The sequence below is a fragment of the Trachurus trachurus genome, assembly GCF_905171665.1.
Source record: "Trachurus trachurus genome assembly, chromosome: 6".
In the NCBI taxonomy this organism is placed as follows: Eukaryota; Metazoa; Chordata; class Actinopteri; order Carangiformes; family Carangidae; genus Trachurus; species Trachurus trachurus.
The window spans coordinates 5,429,832-5,453,095 of NC_139897.1; the positions used below are offsets into that span (position 1 = coordinate 5,429,832).

Genomic DNA, 23,264 nt, shown 5'->3' on the forward strand with positions numbered 1-23,264 from the left:
CGCAGCGGAGACGTCAAGTGTTGGTGTTGTGAGGCATGGAGGAGAAATGTTCCTCTCTCTTCAAGGATTTAGAGGAAGTTTCTGATGTCCTGAACACACATATACACACACACACACACACACACACACACACACACACACACACACACACACACACACACACACACACACACACACACACACACACACACACACACACACACACACACACACACACCCTCTCACACACACACATACACACATCCTCTCACACCCTCCCTCTCTGTCTCTCTCAGTAGCTACTTGGAGCCTGTCACTAGCATAATGCTGCAGACCTCTCCTCTTCTCTCCTCCTCCTTGTTCCACATATGGCTGAGGAGCAAGGAGGTTGCCATAGCAACCACTTCTCAGAGACAGTGGGGGCTCCCTCCGATGGGGGAGGAAAGGGGCTTGGAAGCAGCTCGGATTAAATGGTGTTTGAATATTGATGACTGTACTGTAACAGCCTGTGTTTAGAAAACGGTAATTAAATGATGAATAAAATGCTCAAGTCAGTCACTCAGCTCTTACAGTAACACATAAAACTATGGCCATACCAGAATCTGCCTTATTGACATCTTACCTTAAATACAGGTGCATCTCAATAAATTAGAATGCCATGGAAAAGTCTATTCATGTCAGCAACCTAATTCAATTCAAAGTGAAACTAATACATTATATAGATCCATTATACACAGAATGAAACATTTCATGTCTTTATTTATTTAATTTATTTTAATTGTAATGGTTATGGCTTACATTTAATGAAGACCGAAAATTCAGTATTTAAAAAAAAATTAATTGAAGACCAATTTAAAAAAGCGTTTTTATATGGAAATTGGCCTTCTGAAAAGTATGACCATCTACTGTATATGCACTCAATACTTGGTTGGGGCTATTTGACCTGAACTACTGAAATGGACTATTCCATGATATTCTAATATATTGAGATGCACCTGTAGGCTAATCACATCACCAAAACACAACACAGAAAATTCAAACCAAAATGCAGTTATAACTTAGTTCATCCTAGCAGGTCATAGGCTTACTATGTATAGGTAGCAGCTAAAGCTTATTTAACTACCAGATTTTTCTTGGAATTGGAAAAAAATATTTTAAATCTTCCAGATCTTAATAACTTGTTATGCCACATAAAAGATAATAACATAATAAGACAACAATATCAAAATCTTATGATAGAGGAAAAAGAGAGACACCAGATAAGCTACTCCTGCTAAATGCTAACTGGTGAAATTGAAATGTTTTCATGTGGTTAGGACACCTCTAAATCACATGTACAAAATGCATGTAAAGAGTTGGAGAAGAGTTTACTGAAGGGATTCCCCTTCAGCACCCGTTTTATCTTAGACTCTGTGTCTTCCCTTTGCTCAAACATCCAGGATCTTTGATATCTTAATTTATTATTCAAGGTCTGCACCAGTTATTAAGATTAGTTATTAAATTCTGGGTTTGTGGCTTATATTTCTGCTACACTTCCACACTTTTGTCAAAGATAGAGTTTCTTTTTGTTTCAGCTGAGATACTGGGGGTATCCAATCAGCAGTCACCTTGAGACAGTAGATGTTAGAAGTGCTGTGTACTGCAAAACTATTTCTACACACACACAATCACAACCTGGCCATAGCTTCAATGACTGTCAGTCTGTCCTTTACCTGAGTGGCTACTCCAACTTTGTCTGGTCCCCAAATTCTATGTGGCTAATTCTGCCGTCTCCATGTGAGCTCGAAGTTTACAGTAAACGGTGGCTGGTCAGGAAGAAAGCTGCTCTGGTGTAGAGGATTAGCAGTTGACCAGTCAGCTGTGGATATGCACGTCTGAGCCACAGAGATAAGGAGACTTTCTGAGGTGTTCCTGAGTGAAGTTTAGTAAGCAAGGTTTAGAGAAATTAAGAAGAGAATGTCCGTCATAGTGACACATTTTTTTCTTTTTGGATCTTAAGTCATGAGACAAACTGATTCCACAATAACCAGACAGAAAGCCAGACTAGAAATCATCTGAACAAGTGAAGAGCAGTGTTGAGTACTGATACCTTATTTGTTTTATTCTATGCTCTTTAATTGATGACAATCTTTCATTATTATTCTATAAGGCTTGTCTTATTTTACAACTTTTTGTCAGGTATGGCAGGTATGACTGGATTCAAGAGCAGACACAGGCATGGAAACTGAAAAATATAATTTATTCAACTCAACAGGGTGAAAAACAACTGGAAAGCAAAACTGAACAGGAACACGGGAACACAGAGCACAAGCACAGAGGACGAACACAGACCATCCAACAAAGTGAAGTGAAGTAAACTTTATTGTCCCTCAAGGGGAAATGTGTTTTGGACATAGTGCTACAGTCCATTGCTTCAAAGTGTTAAAAAGACATTATCACATCCACTTAAAAAGGTATGAAATAGTTAATAAGTTAAGACTGCACATTGTTCTATATTGCTCGACTTTTTTGTTCCACAGCTTATTGGAGGCTGGAACAAATGATAACTTAAAGCGTTTTGATCTGGTTTTTGGAATTCAAAATCTTCTCCCTGATGTGAGAAGTTTGTCTTCAGGGAACAAGGGATGTGTTGAGTCAGAGGAGTTTTCTGTGGCTTGTTTAACTGCCGCGTTGATGTGGAAACTCTCTATATGGACTCATCATTTTTCATGCCAATTATCTCCATTGCTGTCTGCTGACTAGCTTGTTCTTCAGCTGCACATTGTGAGATTGCCAAACCAAGCAGTGATTCCACATCGGATGCTTTTAAGAATGGCTCTGTAAAAGATCACCATGATCTACTCGTTAGCATCATACAGCCTCAATCGTCTTAAAAAGTTTAGTAGTTTGTTCAGTGTCAGTGTGAGTTTTCCAGCAGAGCAGGTTGACCATATGGACCCCTAAATATTTATATACTGCCACCTGCAGACTCTGACCTTTAATGACCACTGGCTCATGTGTGGTCACCTGCCTTGGGTCAATTACCATTGCTTTTGTTTTTAACACATTTAAAATAAAATGATTTGTATCATACCATTTAACCAATAAAAGTGGTAAAACACTGACGTAAAATACACAAAGTGGTGCAATCCACACAGGTGAGACACAGGAGGTAATCACAGGAAGACAAGACGGGAACTTCAAAATAAAACAGGAACTAAACAGGGCGGAAAGACACAGACCATGACACTTTCATCTTTAGATTTTCAAAATTTCACCACTAGTCAGCAACCTTTCCCTCCCAGTCACGGTATACTACAAAGTTTGCACAACAAACCTGATGAGGGCCCAAGGCCTAAAGGAAATGTAATTGAAACAAAAGAGGTTACATAGAGAGACAGACAAAATGTATTTTAGTATCATGTAGACATTCATGTTGTGGACAGGATGTATTATGACATATTCTATAAAATGTCTTTAAAGGCCTACACCAACTGAGGCACTGTATGGCTGTGTGGATTCATACAAATGTAATGAAATATGTGTTTGTGTTTTACAGTATCTTATGCAGAGGACTGTAGAGCAGGGGTTGAGGGAGCTCCCTGTTGTCAAAGAGCTCTCTCTGCTGTCATGGTGGAGTAACTGCAGCTCGGTAGATCAAGCACTAGTCAAACAGGAACTGAATCACTGAATTTGAAGATTGTTGACTTACTGTAATGTCCTCAATTATAAGAAAATAGTCTACAATAAGAGGCTGGATAGGCTTTTGGATGAAATGCAGACAAATGATCATCCATCTTTCAGGGTGGGGATTCTCAAAAGGACCCAAATGCAGACAGAACTAAAAAAACAAAACAAAACAGGATTTATTACTTACGGGGTAGAAACAAAAAGACACAATGGCAGAAAATCATAGAACATGCTAAGGCAACTCCAAGCACAATACAGAGGGTGAACACGGTAAGAACACAGTACAGCGACAACAGACCAACTGACAAAGGACAATGGGAAACATTGAAGTAAAATACACAAGGGACAAACAAGACACAGGGGGTGCAATCAACACATGTGAGACACTGAACTTCAAAATAAAACAGGAACTCAACAGGGAGTGAAAAACACAAACCATGATGCAATCTGACCACATATTAGCTTTATTCAGTCAGATTATCTCTTTCAGATCTCTCAAAAGAAACTTAAAGTATCGCAAATTCCAATACGTTGTTCGGCCACTAGATGTGGCCGGTGGTGCAGCGAATCAGATATAAACATCCTTGTCCTCTTTACATAGCGTGCCGTCAGAGAACTTCTAGGCTGTAGTGCCGTTAACAAAACATTACAAGGAGACCATTGGCTATATTTTGTGTACAGATAATTGGCTCCCCTGGACCTATTTATTGTATATTTCTGTTTTTTAATTGCTATTACTGCTGTATTTGTGATAGTGCTACTTTAAGCAAGAACCAGTCAGACAACCAGGCAGTACACAAGTTTTTTTTTAAGGGCTAAATAGGCTAAGGCTGGACAGTATATAAGATGCTCCTGGGTGATCAGCACCACTTCGGTCATCATATTAGAGAGAATACTTACAGCTAAAGTAAATACTTTTAAAAAAGAATTATGGGATTAGCTATATGAAATGAGAACAACTAATGTCATCTACATAGGTGTTTTATAATCTCAGAGGAGGCCCCAAGGTGGAAATGTGTTACCTCACATTTCCTCTCCCACACTGTAAAATGAGTATGCCCCGTGTTCCCTCAAGTAATACCCACCAACACACTTAACCTGGAGGTGTCATTTAGGATTATGCACCACATGAGCACCATATAGTGGCACTAAAACCTAATTTTAATAATGCAGGAATGAAAAGTACTTCCACAGGAACAGTTAGTTTGCTTTCCAAAAACAGAGAACACACAAAATCAGGTTGTCAAGGGATAAAGAAAATGAACAGATGAAGATCCAAAAAAAAAAAAAAAAAAAAAACAGACTCAGGTAATGCTACTTAATTTCTGAGAAAGGTTTGTTATCTCAGTAATGGTTTCAGTAGCCTTCACTAACTCTTGGGGGCTTTGGTTTTTCCACAACAGATACGTGGCACAAAGGCGAGAGAGATATGGAGATCAACATGGTGATCAGGGTTTCTGACCTTTCCTCTGACATCTGAGCCAATCTGTGCCTTAGTTTAAAAGCACAAGGGATTGGGACATAAAGACCTACAGTAAGAGCTGATTAAAGTGGCCACCGGTCGTGCTGGCAGTTTTCCCTGAGAGGAATCTCAAAATAGGACCAGTGACAATGAAATGTGAATGGAGCTACTGTAGATTTGACCCAATGCAGACTGTGCGTGTCAGGGCTGCACATGGGAACTCACCAACACTGGACAAGAACCAGTGGTGTTGGCCAGTGCTGGCTGAGACAGGGAACCAACAAGAGCTGTGCCAATTACTCTACATGTTTTTTAATATGAAATAAATGCTGGTTCATTTTCAAGTACAAGTTCAAGTGTCATGTTTTGCATATACAAAAATATGCATACACAATTTATACACAGGTCAAAGGAAAACTTAAAAGTGATTAACTTTAAAATAGATAAATAAACACAAAAAACAATAATAAGATAAGATCTAACTTTTGTGGATTTATGCAAAGCAAACCATTAGCTGATTAGTTGTGATGAAAAACAATATTGTGGAAGTCCTATGTAAAAGATCATGTTTTATGACTTCACAAAGTATTGCAATAAAATGTTGTTTACCTATTACTGCATGAATAATAATTATCTAATAATACATAATAATATAACAGCCACATAACACTAGTACATATATTTAATTTCAGGGCTTCTACTTGTAGTTTTTTGTGGTATTAGTATATTTATCAAAGTGAAAATTCTTGATTCTTCCTCTATTACTGAAACTTGGAGTGATTTTTATTGTTGATGAGAAATGTTTTGATGGACATAGTTATAAGATGAAGACATATTAGATATTTAAATTCAGCCACACAGTAACGTTAGGGACGTAGATTATTGCCCAACTCAACAATGAGCCCAAACATATGTGACCAGTTGTAGAGAATTGTCTTTGAGACATGAGCAAGGAGTCCTGATCTCAACATCACATCGTCAGGATCACATGAACAGTCAGAAGACACAATGTGACAGACAAACAGTGGCATGTTCTGCATCATACTTGGAACAACCATCTGCAAAGTACCCGGAAAAACTGTGCACACACAAATGGTGCTGTTTTAAAGGCAAATGGCTGACAGATCAATTATAGAACTGTGCAGTCTACTTTGTACAGAATTTACCCCCCCAAAACTGAGAGAGGTCCTTTGCCTTAGAACATGTTTTTCCGTGCTTTTTGCACATTTAATAAATCATTTTGGTTTGTTGGTAGTATAAGATCAACTGGACTCCTGCGTCTTAAGTCTATTTTTTTTTATCAAATACAACAATGGAACTTTGTATGTAATTATCTATTTATACCTTTCTGTATTATCATTACTGCATGATGATTGAAAGCTTACTTGCCCTGAGGAGACATTAAAACTTTACAATGGTGGAGGAAGAACTCAGATCCTTAACTAAAGCATATATTCAAATATAATATTCAAAAACATTATATAAATACACCAACCAGGATAAGTGCACTCAAAATTCTGCTTGAGCAAAAGAAGGAGGAGTATCAAAATGTGCTGATATAAAAAGTAAAACTAGAAAATGCTTTTCGTCAAAGAAAAATGTGATTGCTGTTGCTGAAGAGGTGCTGAAAGGCTGAGGCTATAGAAAAGTAGAACTTGTAAGGCTGAAAGATTAATGGTTTTAAAAAGACTTAAAGCAGTAGAAATGTTAAAAAGCCAAAAGAAGTGGTGAAAATCCTGCATGTATAACAGCTGAAGGAGGCAACACTACAATCTTCATTATGTGAACAAACTGAAAGGTTTTTTAGGATAGTGTCCTACTGCTAGAGGTACAGGTGCAGTAGGAAACTGTTACAATGCACCACAGACCAACGTCTCAATCAGAAACTGAGTACCACCTGGTACTCTGAGTAGAACAGATAAGGTCCAGTGGTTTTTGCTGGAGGAAATTTGAAAATGAGGTGTCTCCTTGAAACACATGGAGAGTGAGTTTACTTTTTTCAGATGCTATGTGTCAGAGATGCAGGACTGAAATAATGTAATAAATAATAGATAGATAGATAGATAGATAGATAGATAGATAGATAGATAGATAGATAGATAGATAGATAGATAGATAGATAGATAGATAGATAGATAGATAGATAGATGGTGGAGTAGGTCTTTTTCACTTAATTGACACACCTGCATTCAGGCAGGACAGTAGCCTATGTCCTCACCTGATCCGATTGTGTCAGCAAGTGGAGATGAATGCTGCCTGTTGAATGAGCTGAATACATATCCTGAAAAAGCTGCACTTTTTGACACTTGAATGGTTTTTGAAGCACAAAATATGAAGAACTAGTGAGCAAAAAAAACAACAATAGTGTGAAAGACGTCAGCATCTAATATCATTAATTAATGTAGGCTATGCAGAATAGATACCTGTGCCACAGTGTTAGATTATGAAATCCAATAGATCATTTCTTTGTGCACAAGTTTTTTTTATTGTGAAGTTGCAACCTTATCTTTCTTATTAAGATAAGGTGACTCCATATAAATTCCACATGGCTTTAAATAGCTCTAATCAGCCACATAACTTAAAATACCATGTTGCAGTGTTATTTTTGTATGTAAAATAAAGAGAGTACTAACTTTACATGTCAAATAAATAAAGTAACCATAGGCCTACAGGAATGTAGTGGAGCAGAGGAATAAAGGTGCAGAAGTAGGTTGGGCCTCCTTCAAAACTGTACTGAAGTACAACTAGGTAGCCTACACCTGAGTGTACACCACTTCCCCACTTTCGTATTGTATGTGAGAAGTTCTGTTCTTGTCTGACAGTTTTCAACGCTACAAACCAATGGTGATTTTCGTGTGCCGAGCACTTCAGAGTGGATAACGTGTTTTAAAAAAGTGTAAATGAACAGTAAAATAATTTGCAGATCATTAAAAACCTATGATAGCAATCAGATACGCACATAATCACTCTGTGAGAGTGCATGTTTGATTTAGTCGACTGGTGATTGGTTCAGGGGCGATGAGGTTTAATTTCCCTGCTGCTCATTGGCTGAGCGGGGCAGAGTGACGCAGCGGACGGACCAATGGCAGGCTGCCACACTGTGGTAAGGAGCGGTCTCGTTGCCTGAACGTCTCCACAACCTCCTTTTCTTTCTCTTTCTGTTACCGACCAGTCTACTCTCGGCCCTGCCTGAGCAGACTGCAGCAGCCTGGGCTTTCACGTCGCGAAGGAGAGCCGACGAAGGGGGGCTGCCACGGACACAGCTCGCTGGGTTTTTCTTTTGGTTTTGTTTAACGTCACGTAAAGGAGGCTTTTAGCTAGCGCCGCTCGAGATGTTGAGGCTGCTCTTCTTGGCCGCCCTCGCCGGGTTCTCCCGGGCTAGTGATGTGCTGGAGCTCACGGATGACGATTTCGAGAACAAGATCGGAGACCACGACCTCGTCCTGGTGGAGTTTTTCGCCCCGTGGTGAGTCTTCACGTTTTGTGCAGCATCACGGAAGTATCTGCTAAAGTTGAACGAGCTAACTTGCTTCGTGGTTAACCTAACACTTCAACTAACGTTACGTTCTCCTACACAACTTATAATTCTGTGAATATTTGTCCTGTTTGCTTCCAACATCTTAATCCGTTATGCGAATTTAAATTGCATTTGACTCAGACTAATATTACCACAGTCGTAAGTGTCAAATACTCTGGCTTATTGGCTAACGACCAGCGTTAGCCGGTTAGCTACAAGCGGAAAGATGCAAGCTAACTAGCAGTATAAGTAGACTTTGTAGTGGAGTAAGAATTAAAAGACTGGCACACTTTGACTATACTTTAATCTGTTAGAACATAACACAAGTCACACGTTGCTTATTTGTTGTTTTAAAGCTGCCCCGAAGCCTTTTCAATGAATACTACGTGCGAATTGGGGCTACTAGGAAGTTGGGAGGCGTGTCCTTTCGTTGTTGTAAGATTATGATTGGTCAAGGAAGTTTTGGTGTCGACCGTCTATTGGTCCAGAGGAACTGTGACGTGTTCCCACTGTGCCAAACTTCAAACAGTTACAGATAGATGGAGTCGCATTTATTTAAAATCTTTATCATTTACACTTCTGATAACTGGGACATTCTTCAGACAAAACTGACAAACCTTTCTGGCTCCATTCTCTTTTTCATTTATGATTGCTGCTGCTGCAATACTAGAATTTCCCCATCATCATCATAAAGGAATAGCTCATTTTATCTGTTTTTTTTTGGCTTTCTCAGATTTTAGTCCACTGTTTTTTGGTGTTTGAACTTTTGGTGCGACAGATCAAGCAAAAGCAATTGGCTGTAATAAACCGTATACATAAAGTTAATAGTGATTTTTTTTTTATATGTTTTATAAGTGGCATGTTATCTTTAAGTAGTTGAAAAGTAACTTAAAGTATTCAATAGATACAAGTATGGCACACTGTTTACCACACATTTCCCAAAGCATAACCTGTATTGTATGTGATATTGAATTTCCTACAGTTCCCACTTCCAAACTGAAATAACTGGATCTCACTCTGGGTCTTTGCTGAGAGGAAACATGAGAACAGCGTATGTGTAACTTGACTGATCTATCTCCCCCTGTCCAATAGGTGTGGCCATTGTAAACGACTAGCACCCGAGTATGAGGCAGCCGCCACGCGTCTGAAAGGCACCGTCTCCCTGGCCAAGGTATTGCATAATGCAGTTCATTTAACTTTAGCTTGTTTTCTGCACTCTGTACTCTGGTGCTCACTGCACCGCCTCAGAAAGTGAATGATTTTCTTTGCCCTTCTAGGTGGACTGCACAGCCAACGGCAACATATGCAGCAAATACGGTGTCAGTGGATACCCGACCCTGAAGATCTTCAGGGACGGAGAAGAAACAGGCCCCTATGATGGTCCCAGAACTGCAGGTATTTGGATCTGATATGATTTGATTTGTGTATATATGGTGTCCATTTCTCACAGTTGTACATGTACTTCATATATCTACTTTTTTTCTGTCAAATCATGGTCATCTTTTAATTTTTTCCATCTCCATCTTCTCTCTGTAGATGGGATCGTCGGCTTCCTGAAGAAGCAGGCTGGTCCAGCTTCTGTGCCGCTCAAGGCTGATGCAGACCTGGAGAAGTATATTGCAGACCAAGATGCAAGTGTTGTTGGTGAGTTTGAATTTGAACCATCCAGCAGGCAGTTTCTGTGTTGGCCCTGGTCACAGTAGATCTCAACTTGAACACAGTTTGGGTAGATTTTGACTGCAGCTGGTAAAATGGAAAGGTACGCGCATGCCGGTCTGATTGATCTTTCATCTTTCGTTGCCAGGGTTCTTTGCTGATGACAAGAGCACATCACAGGCAGAGTACTTGAAGGCAGCCAGCGCCTTGAGGGACAACTTCCGCTTTGCCCACACCAACTCCGAGGCTCTCCTTCAGAGCCACGGCATTGATGGAGAGTACGTAGCTCTTTCTGGTCCTCATCTAGAAATCACTCGTATCATGAGACAGTCGTGTTACTCGCAGTTCTGTTCCAGCGACTTGTAATTAACAGACTTTTCTTTCGTTGGTTTTCAGGGGAGTCGTCTTGTTCCGCCCACCACGCCTTAACAACAAATTTGAAGACAACTCTGTTAAATACACAGAAGACAAATACACCAGCAGCAAAATCAAGAAGTTCATTCAGGACAACATGTAAGTGTTGATTTTCTTCAGTTTCACATCCTGAAACATGTGTTCCTGTGATTCAGCAGAGATGATGGCTCCTTTCACTTACAAGCCACTCTATGTAATTGTAAAGCATGCAGTCATCCTGCATAGTAGTACCAGTACATATTTGCACATGTGGCTCAGTGCCAACAGGACCTTGTTTAATTGGTGACTTGTGACATTGGTAACTCTGCAAACAGACTGCATCCTCCCTCAGTTCTGGCAGTATGGCCAAATAAAGCAGGAAAATGCATCTGCAGCAAAAGCTGTTTTTGAGTCGGAAACTCACAAATAGATGTAATATGCAGTCTGTGACAAAAAGGGATCATGAGCTGAAGCAGAGACACGGCTCTGTCTGTGACATCGGTATGATACATACTGATTCTGTGCAAATAAAAGCATGGAGGATCTGACTGACTCCTGTGTAATACTGCACAGTCAAATGGATTATATGAAACAAATGGGAACTTATAATTAATCATTTCAGAGTGTAAAAAGTTGATCTGCTTGGCACCGTGTTAAACAAAGAGAAAGATTACAGTAGTTTTCTACCTTCCTACATGTGCTTTACTTGTGTTCAAAGTAACGACGCAGCAGCCAGATGAGTTAAGCTTCCTTTTAAAAAAACAATCAAAACAAAATGCTCGTCTCCATGATGGAATGCCCCCATTTACTTGTTTTACTTTCACTTTGCACCAGCACCGTGTCTTGTACAGGCCTAACTGCATGCCACTGAAGTTGGCAAAATAACACTATGTTCTGGTTGTAGTTAAACCAGTTAGTTGTTATATAAAACAACAAGTAAAGAAACACAAATAAGGTTTAAGACTCCTACTCAAGTAACAGATGATCTGTAAATTTCAGATTGAAGATAAGAGCAAACCCCAGACAATAAAGTAATCATGTTTCATCATTTATGTAATTTGGTTTAATGTAGTTCAGGCTGCAGCAAACAAAACACACCTGGAGCTTCGACAGATGAGCACAATCTTGTCGGTCAGAAACCACTCTGTACCTGACAGACTTTTGACCCGATGTGTCCACAGCTTGCTCTTGATTCCTTCCTTACATGAAAAAGACCCGATCACACTTTTGACCATTTAGTTCTTTCTGTCATCATCTCTGGGAGCACAGAGTCGCAGTGTGTGTGTCAGGTGTGTGAGAGGCTGCCCTGTCCCTCTGACACACCAGCTCAGATTGTGCAAGAGACGGTTTATTTAGTGATAACAAACAGGAAATCTGTGTCTTTTAACGTTTTATCCCTGTGACGGGTAGAAACTACTGTAATCTTTCTCTTTGTTTAACTTTTTTGCTGGTGGTGACATTTGCAAATGTTGATCGTCCCTGGGACGCAGAGTCAGTTGACTCTTTTGAGTTTATAATGCATCAGATGCAGGATGAGGTAACCCTGCAGTAAATCATGTGTATAGCTTCATTTCTCTAGTTGTCCAGCAAAGAGTTGTGCTTGTTGGTTGAACTGATCCATTCTGTCTTCTCTTTGAATCCAGCTTTGGCATGTGCCCCCACATGACGGATGACAACAAAGACCAGCTGAGGGGGAAGGACCTGATGGTGGCTTATTATGATGTCGACTACGACAAGAACCCCAAGGGCTCCAACTACTGGAGGAACAGGTAGCTTTCTGTAACTTCCTCAGCTTCATGCAGTGGCTGCTTTTCACGTTGAGTTGTACTTGTTGCTAAAATGGACCAAACTGATATCTTCCAGGGTGATGAAGGTGGCAAAGAGCTTCCTGGATCAGGGCAAGAAGCTGAACTTTGCTGTGGCCAACAAGAACATGTTCAGCCACGATGTGTCTGAGTTTGGTCTGGATGGCAGCTCAGGAGAACTGCCCGTGGTGGCCATCCGCTCCGCCAAAGGAGACAAATTCGTCATGACTGAGGAGTTCTCGTAAGTCAAGATAACTCTCATTGATTGTGACACATCACACATGGAATACGCACCACACACATTATAATTATTATTTTTTATTAAACGCGTCTCTAACTGGCAAGTTCACTATACAACAAGGAGTTGCTGGTGTGTGTTATACTAGGGATGGTTTTCTAATATCAGTTGGGTCATATTGATGAGCAGATGATTAGACCAGAACCTTTCCACTGGTTATAGATCATTCTTATTTATAAGTTAGACTGCAGTCTCATAGCCAGGTCAGTGGAAGAGCTGATGTTACATAAACAGATCTATCAACACAGATTGCACTTGTGTTGAGTCTTCTTCCAAACACCCGGGGTCTCATTACCTGCCTCTTTATTTTCCAACAGTCGTGATGGAAAAGCTCTGGAGCGTTTCCTGCAGAGCTACTTTGATGGCAGTTTGAAGCGCTACCTCAAATCAGAGCCCATCCCACAGAACAACGACGGCCCTGTCAAGGTGAGACGAAAGATTCAGAAGGATTTATTTGAACTTCCTGACACTGTCTTTCTTCAAAGGCCAGTGTGTTTCATGTATTTTAAGAATTGCATGATTCTGCTTCACCCTTATTGTACGGTTGACTTTCATCCAGGAGCAGAACTAGTGTCCGGTCAGAGCCTGTCAGAATTGTGTGTTGTAATAGTTGTGAATTAACATGTAGTAACATGAAATGCTGAATAAAATTGTGTCATGTGCTGTGTGCCTTCAGGTTCTTGTGGCCGAGAACTTCGACTCCATCGTCAACGACGACAGCAAAGATGTGCTGATCGAGTTCTACGCTCCGTGGTGCGGACACTGCAAGACCCTGGAACCCAAATACACTGAGCTGGGAGAAAAGGTGAGGGAGTAGACTCCTAACTGATACTGCAGAACAGCAGCAGTTTATTACTCAGACCACAGAACAGATACGTGTCTGTACAGATAAGTTTACCTTGACAGCAACTTCAAGGGAACTGCATGTTGTCACTATTTTCTCCAAACCTGTAGATATTTCATGCTAGTGCTCTTATAGAGGCAGTAGTGTGCTGCTCGTCCTCCAACTAAAGCTTGTTTCAATTCTTGAGTCACTGATTTTAGGGCAATCGATGCATTAACTTGTCCAGAAACATCAGAAAATGTTGTGATTGTCAGACTCGCTTGAACTGACCAGTAATTTGAGTAAACCGTTTTTGTCTTCTGCTCAAACAGCTGGCCAGCGATCCCAACGTTGTCATTGCCAAGATGGATGCCACTGCCAACGATGTGCCATCTCCATATGAAGTCAGCGGGTGAGTCACAACTTCCTTGAATGTCATATTCAACTCTACAGCCGAAGCAAACTTTGACAAGTTCAGACACTCATTAAACCGAGTTAATTGAGGTTTAACTGTGTATGTAAGTATATCAGTTCTTCATTATGTGTTACCATGTCCCAGAGGAAATGTTTTATGGGGATTTCCTTTCTTTTACTTGCATGAAAACATGCATCCAAAAAAAAAGAAAAATGTGTCACTCAGGGTTTCTTCACTTGGCAGGATCATAAGGGGAAAGTCATACTTTACATTAATGTGAAGGGTCTATGGACAAAATCTTGTTGTGATTTCCTGTTACTAAACTACAACTAAAGGAAAAAGTAGCCAAATGCATCTTAATCAAATTATCTTATTTGTTATAAAGGATGGGTTTAGTTTTTCAAGTTGTGTGTAAATCTGTACTGAGCTACAGCTGGAAAAAGAGGAGGGAATTTAGCAGTAAGAACTAACTTTAGAAGATTCCCACTCACTCTGCTGAAGCATAACATGGACGTTTTACACAGAAGAGGGATTGAGGAGTTTGTTCCATCACTGACATCCAAAGTTACTTATAATTAAATTAAAATTAAATCAAAAAACATTTCATTGCACCTGATAATTAAAACGGATTTGAGTGTCAACCTGTCCTTTTTTATGTTACGTTTGGGAAGAAAAAGACTAATACATTACCATATTAATTTCTTCAATTTTTGCTTTTCAGATTCCCCACTCTTTACTTTTCCCCGGCTGGACACAAGATGAACCCAAAGAAATATGAGGTGAGTTTCACTCGGTGATCATTAGAACAAGGTGACTTCATGTCTGTACTCTGCTGAATGTCCGTCTCACCGCTCTTATTCCAGGGAGGTCGTGAGGTGAGCGATTTCCTTTCCTACCTGAAGAGGGAGGCCTCCAACCCCTTGGTGATGCAGGATGAGCCCAAGAAGAAGAAGAAGAAGAAGGACGACACAGAGCTATAAAAAGCTCCAAACAAGAACTGAGCACCCACACACACGCACCCCACCATGACAGGATGAGGAGGGTTGGAGAAATCGTTGCAGAGAAAGATCTAAATTATATTCTACTCTCTTAGTGAACTACAGAATGCTCTGAAGCCAAGTCGAAAAGACGTGGCCCCCCCCTTTAGGTCCTCTGCTGCTCTGGGGAAACCATGGAAGGTGGAGAGGTGGTGGCCAGGGCCTGCCCAATGTTTAAAAACAAAAACAGATTTTTAGGGAAGAGGGGACAGCTCTTGAAAAATTGAGATTTTTATTTCCCGGTGGTCTGAATACTACACCTCAGGCTGATGCACTTTGGTTTGACACCAGTCTCCTGTCATCTGTCGCTTTGGTTTTTGTTGTCGTCGTCTGTCGTCACAGGGGATATTGGTAATGGTGATTTTTTTTTTTTTTTTTTTTTTTGTAACATGTCTTTGTTTTTGTACATTTGGAAGGATTATGAAATAAAAAGGCCCACAAAACCAAAAGGAACTGTATGCTCTCATTCTTGAATGTACGTTTTGATACTGTTATGGCAGATGACAAGATAACTATGATATCTAACTAGGAAGTTAGTTAACCAGGAAAAAGCTTTTACATTTGAATGTTTTATTTAGCAGTTGAAAGTCAGAGGGCAGCACCCATTACTTTCAGTGTATCTGTCAGTCATGATTTTCTTCAAGATCTGATCCATCAGTGGTCTGACTCTGCATGCACTCCCACAGTCAAAGGTGACGTTTTCAAATATCCTGGTTAGTTCAGAAACATCTTCAATATAACATCAACAGAAATGTTTTTTTTTTTTTCTTTTCCAATTACAACATTCGTTAAATAAGTTAACAAAAAGGACACCGAAAACAAAAGGCAATCAACGGGTCAATGCCTATGTTCCCACATTTCTAAGATTTTTCTCAAAATTAGTCCCTAACATGTGTCTAACCCTAACCGCCTGTGTTTAAATTGCACCAACCGACAGGAAGCTATACAATGCAAGGCCTCTGTGCTACTGGATACTGGATAAAAGGTTGGGTATAATTGGCTACCAAATAGGGAGAAATGGGGTGAAATTTATTGCAAATTCATGAAAAGTGTTATTTGGGAGCATAGGGCCTAATTTGGAAAATAAATCTTAGATGTGGGGGCATAGGAATGACCCCCAATGAACTATTTGTTAGCATGTTTCCTCACATTGATTTTCTACAATATAATAAACTTTAGGTTTACATTTCATTAACAAATGGAGCTATAGATAGACAGTGCCATTTATTAGACTATGAATACAGTTAAAGCTCCGTCAAATAAAATAGTTTCTTCCATAAGAGCCCACAGGTCCCCGGGCAGTGGTGTTATAGTGGGTTATCACAGAGGCGTTGCAACAGGGCAGGCAGCCCAGGCAATTGCCTAGGGCCCTGAGCTGGAAGGGGGCCCCCAGGGACGGCTGACATTGGTCAGTGACAACCTGATGTTGTCACTGGCTGTGTACATCAAATGTTGTGCATAGTCAATCCAGTATCATATATAAAAATGCATTGCCGATTCAAATTATTCTGGCTAGATCTGAAAAAAACAACAAGCAAGCAAATGATAATGTACATTCACTGAGCGAACATTATGAAAGTAAAATATAGATTTCTTGCTAGAAATATAACCAAAGGGCATTTTTATGCAGAAACTCAAAATATTGATTTTTACACTAAAAATTATAGAAATATTTGCTATGTTTTTTGTTCTCATGGCCGGAAACTTGAGAGTTACGTGACTTGGACGCAAAACAATAGGAAATAAAATAGACCGAAAAAATGTAACAGTCATACAATTTAAGAGCCGTTATTGTAAACCCTCTATGTTTTTGCACTTTGGACCAACGTCGCCAAGGTACATTTTATATGAGACTGAGTTGGCATAGTATGCAGAATTGAATCATCAATAATTTGGGATTTTTGGATTCCTTAACAGTTAATGTTTGTGGTTCTGGGGGCCCTCCAAGTTACCTCTTGCCTGGGGCCTCCAGAGTGTCTAGAAACGCCCCTGGGTTATCATGTGACTCAAATGCTACTTTTTAAATATTATCATGCAGCGTTTCGCACCGAGCCAGTAGGCGGCGACATTGTGACGTGTCTGGCAGCTTTGTGCCTCGTGCGAGACGAAGAAGAGAAGCAGCCAATCAGAGGAAGAGTACAGAAGAGTCGCCCAGGCATGTCCAGGCTGTACACGTGCCGCTCCGTAAGGTAACACATTACTCTAGCTTCTTTTTTTATTATCGTCATGTATTTGTTTTTTTCCAAATGTGTTTTTCTCTTTTTCTCTGTATTCTTGAATAACCTTTATGCCTCAGCGTAACAACTTTGTTGGTGTTTAACGGCATGTAGTGCCGTTTGACGTGGCTATCTTCAGCTAGCTAAAACCATTGGAATATCTGGCAGCTAAAGTTGGATCTAAATTGCACAGAACACAATGTACCGTATAACTGTCAAACAGCTACTCTCCTTACGACAGCTGGAGCAGACACTGAACATTAGCTACGACTGTACAATAAGATTATTATTACTATAGCAGATGTTGAGTAGTGTGCACACTGCCCGGTCTGTGTTAACGACGATGTGAAAACGTGTCTGGTGTTGAGTAGCGAGCTAATATTAAACAGTCGGAATTTGGAACCGAGAAATAAAGAAAGAGAACTCTAATGATGCTCCACTTTATGTTAACTATGATTCTGCTCACCGACATAGTTAGCTGGAGATGTTTATCCTGGCTCCGAGGGTATTCACAGTTCACACTAGCTACAGTCAGTACAACGTGATGTAATGTGTGTTGCTGTCAATCACTGTCTCTCTGGAGTCAGTGCAGGTCCTGCTAGGTGTGAAATGATTTGAAGGTGTTGTATAAACACCGCAGTGAAGTTAGTTTTAAGTTGGATATTTGACAGACATTCGCTTCTTCTCAATACATTAACAATTAATACAAAATATTACATGTGTTTAAATGCAATCACAACAGGTGTGTCTCATAGAGGAGGCTTAGCCCTACCATCCTGTGTTGATTTTGAGCCAACAGGTCACATGACCTGGGAGTTATTGAGCTATAACGCTCATATTTACTGTATAAAATACATTAAAAATTCATATGAAATAGTAAATGTGTTTAAATGCAATAAAAAAAAGGTGTGTCAGGAGGCTTAGCCCTACCGTCCTGTGTTGATTTTGAGTCAACAGTCACATGACCTAGGAGTTATTGAGCTATAACGCTCATATTTACTGTATAGAATATATACAAAATTCATATAAAATATTAAATGTGTTCAAATTCAAAACAGGTATGTCTCATAGAGGAGGCTTAGCCCTACCATCCTGTGTTGATTTTGAGCCAACAGGTCACATGACCTGGGAGTTATTGAGCTCTAACGCTCATATTTACAGTATAAAATTCATAAAAAATGAATGTGACCTGTTGGCTCAAAATCAACACAGGATGGTAGGGCTAAGCCTCCCCTATGACACACACCTGTTTTTATTGCATTTGAACACATTAACTATTTTATATTAATTTTTTAAATATATTTTATACTATAAATATGAGCGTTAGAGCTCAATAACCCCCAGGTCATGTGACCTGTTGGCTCAAAATCAACAAAGGATGGTAGAGCTAAGCCTCCTCTATGAGACACACCTGTTTTTATTGCATTTGAACACATCTTATATTTTCTATGAATTTTTAATGTATTGAGATGAGAAGGAGCGAATGTCTGTCAAATATCCAACTTAAAACTAACTTCACTGCAGTTATATAAACGTCTCTGTAGGTCATCACCAGTGCCAGAGTCAGGATGTTTTATTGGCCAAAAGCTTCAGAGTTAAAAGTACATAATTAAAGCTCTGATGATAACCTGGTTGTTTTGTGTTATTTCCATAGAAATGACGTGGCAGGTTTCATTGATGGCTGATGGCAGAGTCAAGGAAGAATAAAGCCTCTTCAAGGGGGCTCATCAACAACTACCAGTATTTGAGCAAAAAAGCTATGATGCTGTGCAACGTGGAGAGAGCTCAGAAGAAATCTCATCAGATGATGGTCGTTGCCAACATGAAGAGGAAAAGAACAGACAACCACTACAAACCACTGGATACAAATAAACTGGTCAAAAAGACAAAATTCAGTGATACACAGCGTGAAAGTCAAAGCGCTCTGAACTCTGACAACAGGAGCTCTGACACATCTAAACCCGGTAACTCTGGGTTTGTGCCTAAATCCTCCGACCACCACAGTCTGGTCACGGCCCTGAGGGACAGCTGGGAGGTGGACAGCGGCTTCTCCTCTGAGGCCAGTCCCCCAACCAGCGGTCGGAGTTCTCCCTGCCTCAGCATGTGCTCCACCACCGTGGTGGCGTTGGACTGTGAGATGGTGGGGACGGGGCCCGGCGGGCACTGCAGCGAGCTGGCCCGCTGCAGCATCGTGGACTACCATGGGAATGTCCTGTATGATAAATACGTCCAGCCGTGCCAGCCCGTCACAGCCTACAGGACCCGGTGGAGCGGCATCCGCAGGGATCACCTGCTCAACGCCACGCCGTTCAGTCAGGCCAGGGAGGAGGTGAGGACACCTGAGCTGTTTTACTTTTGTTTCTTTTTATTTTATTTTTTTATTTGTTTCTTTTATTTTTGTCACTCATGTTTCTTTACTTGGTTTAAATCTGTGCTGGCAGTGCCTTAAATACATTTGTAGAGCACTTTGGTAGGGGAAACACTAGTGCAGTTATTCAGTTGGCCAGTGGTGGCAGTAGTGCAGTGCATATGAAAGCTGGCAGATTCAGGTCAGAAGCTTCAGTTAATGTTCACAGCAACATCAGACTGAGATTAAAAAACATGATTTCTTGGTGTCAGCTGGGTTTAGTATCTCTGAACGTGCTGATCCTCAGGGATCTTCAGACACAACAGCCTTTATAGTTTTTACCAAAAACAAAGAAAACATCCACTAAGCTCCAGCTCGGACAGAAACTCTATGCTGATGAGAGAGGTGAGATTAGTTAGGGTTAAGGTTAATTAGAATATAGTGAAACAGTTGTAACCTAATGATGTCACACGCTAATCAGCTGGTTAACTCCAAATACCTGCAAAGGTTTCTGAGCCTTTAAATGGTTTCTTAGTCTGCTCCACTGTCATGGAGAAGACTGCTGACTGCTGAGGTACCGGTAGCTGTGGGTTTTTTTGTAAATGTGCACTCCGAATGTGTAGGGGGGGGCTCCGTAAAAGAAAAAACTTTTTTTTTTGTTGCATAGTTCCCCTTTAAATTGATCCAACTAAGTGAAACGGGTAGACGGCACACAGACAGCAGTCTGTTGTTGAACCAGCAGCTGTGACTGTGACAGAGAAGATGAAAACACCTGTCCTCCATGCTCATGGTTCTGCAGGTTGAACAGGAATGTTTTTTCTTTTTTTTTACTTGGTTGTTTTTCTCTTATTTACAGTAACTACATTCATGTCATTCATGAGCTCTGTTTGACGTCACTGCTCACACACATTGTCCTGCCACATGTAATGACAGATTTCAAACTTTTTGAGGCGCCCCTTCCACTTTTTACCAGTGTTTACAAAAAAAAGGAAAAAAAAGGCAAATTTACTAAGTAGATGAAAAATTAACTTGCACTGTCCCAAATTTTAGTGGCAAAATTCCCCCATGTAGAGTCAGTCTGGAGCCCTGTAATAACCAGAAGCCTTCTCATGCTTTGGAGGGACGGCCTTACCTCACCTGTGTGTAGATCTGGTGCAACAGTGTGATCAGCCACTGTCAGGGTCTGACTTCTGCATTAATGACATAGTTTATAAGTTCATAAAATGTTCTATCAGTGTCCTCCAACTTGTAGACTCTTGTTCATTGTCACCAGCACTACAGGTAATGATGATAATAATAATGTTTGTCCTCCTCCTGTGTGTGTGGCTTCTCTTCTGTAGATCCTCGGTATACTTGAGGGCAAAGTGATCGTGGGCCACTCTGTCTACAACGACTTTGAGGCGCTGGACATCGTCCCTCCAGGTCACATGGTCAGGGACACCTGTACCACTCGTCTCCTCAGCAGGCTGGCCGGTTTCCCTCAGGAGCGCTGCCCTTCGCTCAGGATCTTGGCCAGTAAGCTGCTCAACAGGAGGATACAGGTGAGAATCATCACAGGAGAACATATGGATTTATACTAATGTGTTGTTTGTTTCAATATTGTTGAAAAGACATTTAAACTGTTGAACATTAATATTTCAGTCTGTTCTTGTTTACACTTGAAGTGTTCATGAACCAAGGTGTGAATGTTTAATTCTAAACTTAATCACTTAGACCAGGCATGTCCAGACTATTCCATGAAGGTTTCCAACCAAGCAGAAGCAGCAGCACACCAGACTTGACTCATTTAGAATAGAATAGAATAAAACTTAGCAAATAATTAGAATTAAAAAATCCTATGTGTCATTTAATCAGCTGATCTCAGTCTTCAGACAGTTGATTGGTGTGCACTGTGTGCTCTTGGTTGGTTGAAACAAAAACCTGCATTCTCACGGCCGTTTGTTGAATAGTTTGGACACGCCTGACTTGAATTGGTGTTGGTTCATCTTAATCCTGTAAAGGTTACATGCTGTCATTCCAACATACCACCATTCCGACATGCGAACGTCCCACCATTTGCAGGCTTAATTATAAGGAAATGTGCATTACTCAGGTGACAGGTGACTCCCTTCTTTAAGACATGCTGATAGAGGAATAACCACATGGTTGTGTGTAATTACGCAGCAGGGTGCGAGGGACTAGCCTGCCTGTCTAGCCTCTACCTGGTCTTTTTACTAAACTTAACCAACTCCTTTCTTCATTGCCTAAGCCCAACCAGTGCAAAATCTTTTGGGGGAAAAGGAATTGTCGGAAAGGCGGGATGTTTACCGTCATTCTGACCATAGGAGGCAAAGATTGTCGGAATGATGGGACGTTTGATAAAAAATTTGCCATATAGACAATTAGAGGCCTATGTCGGACTGGTGGGATGTCGGAATGGCGGTTGCCCCCCTCCTGTAAATAATAGAGTATGTTTATGAAAGATGTGAAACTGCTGTGAGGATGTGGTGTCCCTCAGAGTGAGCCAGTTGAAACCATAACGTTTCCTCTAACATGAAGCCTCAGTAGAACAGAGAAAGTGTCAGTATTACCCAAACACAGATGTTGTACAGAAGGAAGTTGAGATAGAAGATTGTCAAAAGTAATGCAATGTAATTCCTGAAGTGTCCACCAGGGGACAGTGACAAGTTTATGTGTAAAAAGTCCTGCTTCAGTTCATCTCCATTTCTTTATTAATGTGTTGTCTTTCTGTCTGTGCCGTTCTGCTCAGGTGGGGAAACGAGGTCACTGCTCGGTGGAGGACGCTCGCGCCGCCCTGGACCTCTACAAGCTGGTGGAGGGGGAGTGGGAGCGCGAGCTGCAGAACAAACTGATGGACAACGACGCTCCACACAAGCCCAGCTTCGCCTCCTCCAACCACTACATGCAGGACGAGTACTGGCCGGACAACGTCACAGTCGACAGCCAGCCAGCGTGTTGATGAGACGGTCAGATGACCATGGACATGTAGAGTACTACGAATGATGAAAAATATCAGTATAGAATTCAAGGGGGGCTACAATTAACTTAAAAAATGTTCATTCTCTCATGAGAAGATTTACTATTATCACTTTAGGGGAAATTAATTTACGACTTGAATGAAAACACTTGTTAACTTATTACTTTGAAACATGAAATGTGGTGCTTTTCTGCTGTGGTACCAGGTTTTTGCTTGAAGAGTTGATGTTTATATCATGAAGATTTTAACATGTGTGCAGAGTAAGAAGTTCTCTATCTCTCTGCTCCTACTTGAAAAGTTAAATGAAACATAAGACTTATTTTAGGCCACAGACAGCCGTTTCACAAAACAGCTGTATTTTTCAGTTCAATGGGAAAACACATTGTAAAGAAAAAAACAGGAGAACAAGTTGAAGCTGGTGCATTTTCATATTTAAAATGTTGCAGTTACCTCCATGTATGTGTGGCCTTGAGTAGTTTATTTACAATTGTTACAGTGTTCATTCATTACCTCACTGTGAGCTGCTCCTAATAAATAAAATGGCATCATGTTAAAACTTTTGACTTTGATTTGAGTGAGTGGAAATGTGACAGCACCAGGAATAGTGGACTGATCCCTGATCAGCTGGTGGTGATGGAGCCTGTGAACCTGTGCTAAATGCTCAACATGT

At 40.6% G+C, this 23,264-nt stretch overlaps 2 protein-coding genes across 2 annotated transcripts; both read left to right on the forward strand.

Annotated features, from left to right (window-relative positions):
- Positions 1 to 8,233: 8,233 nt before the first annotated feature.
- On the forward strand, positions 8,234 to 15,497 carry pdia3 (protein disulfide isomerase family A, member 3). Its single transcript, XM_083972943.1, has 13 exons — positions 8,234 to 8,576; positions 9,720 to 9,798; positions 9,905 to 10,022; positions 10,164 to 10,271; positions 10,432 to 10,561; positions 10,680 to 10,796; positions 12,320 to 12,445; positions 12,540 to 12,722; positions 13,097 to 13,205; positions 13,456 to 13,584; positions 13,935 to 14,014; positions 14,739 to 14,796; positions 14,881 to 15,497. The coding sequence occupies exons 1-13, from the start codon at positions 8,443 to 8,445 to the stop codon at positions 14,995 to 14,997; spliced, it is 1,488 nt and encodes a 495-aa protein (XP_083829069.1). The 5' UTR covers positions 8,234 to 8,442; the 3' UTR covers positions 14,998 to 15,497.
- A 1,692-nt stretch (positions 15,498 to 17,189) lies between these two features.
- Positions 17,190 to 23,116, forward strand: isg20 (interferon stimulated exonuclease gene). Its single transcript, XM_083974227.1, has 4 exons — positions 17,190 to 17,243; positions 18,925 to 19,599; positions 20,958 to 21,158; positions 22,367 to 23,116. The coding sequence occupies exons 2-4, from the start codon at positions 18,955 to 18,957 to the stop codon at positions 22,574 to 22,576; spliced, it is 1,056 nt and encodes a 351-aa protein (XP_083830353.1). The 5' UTR covers positions 17,190 to 17,243; positions 18,925 to 18,954; the 3' UTR covers positions 22,577 to 23,116.
- The last annotated feature ends 148 nt before the right edge of the window (positions 23,117 to 23,264 follow it).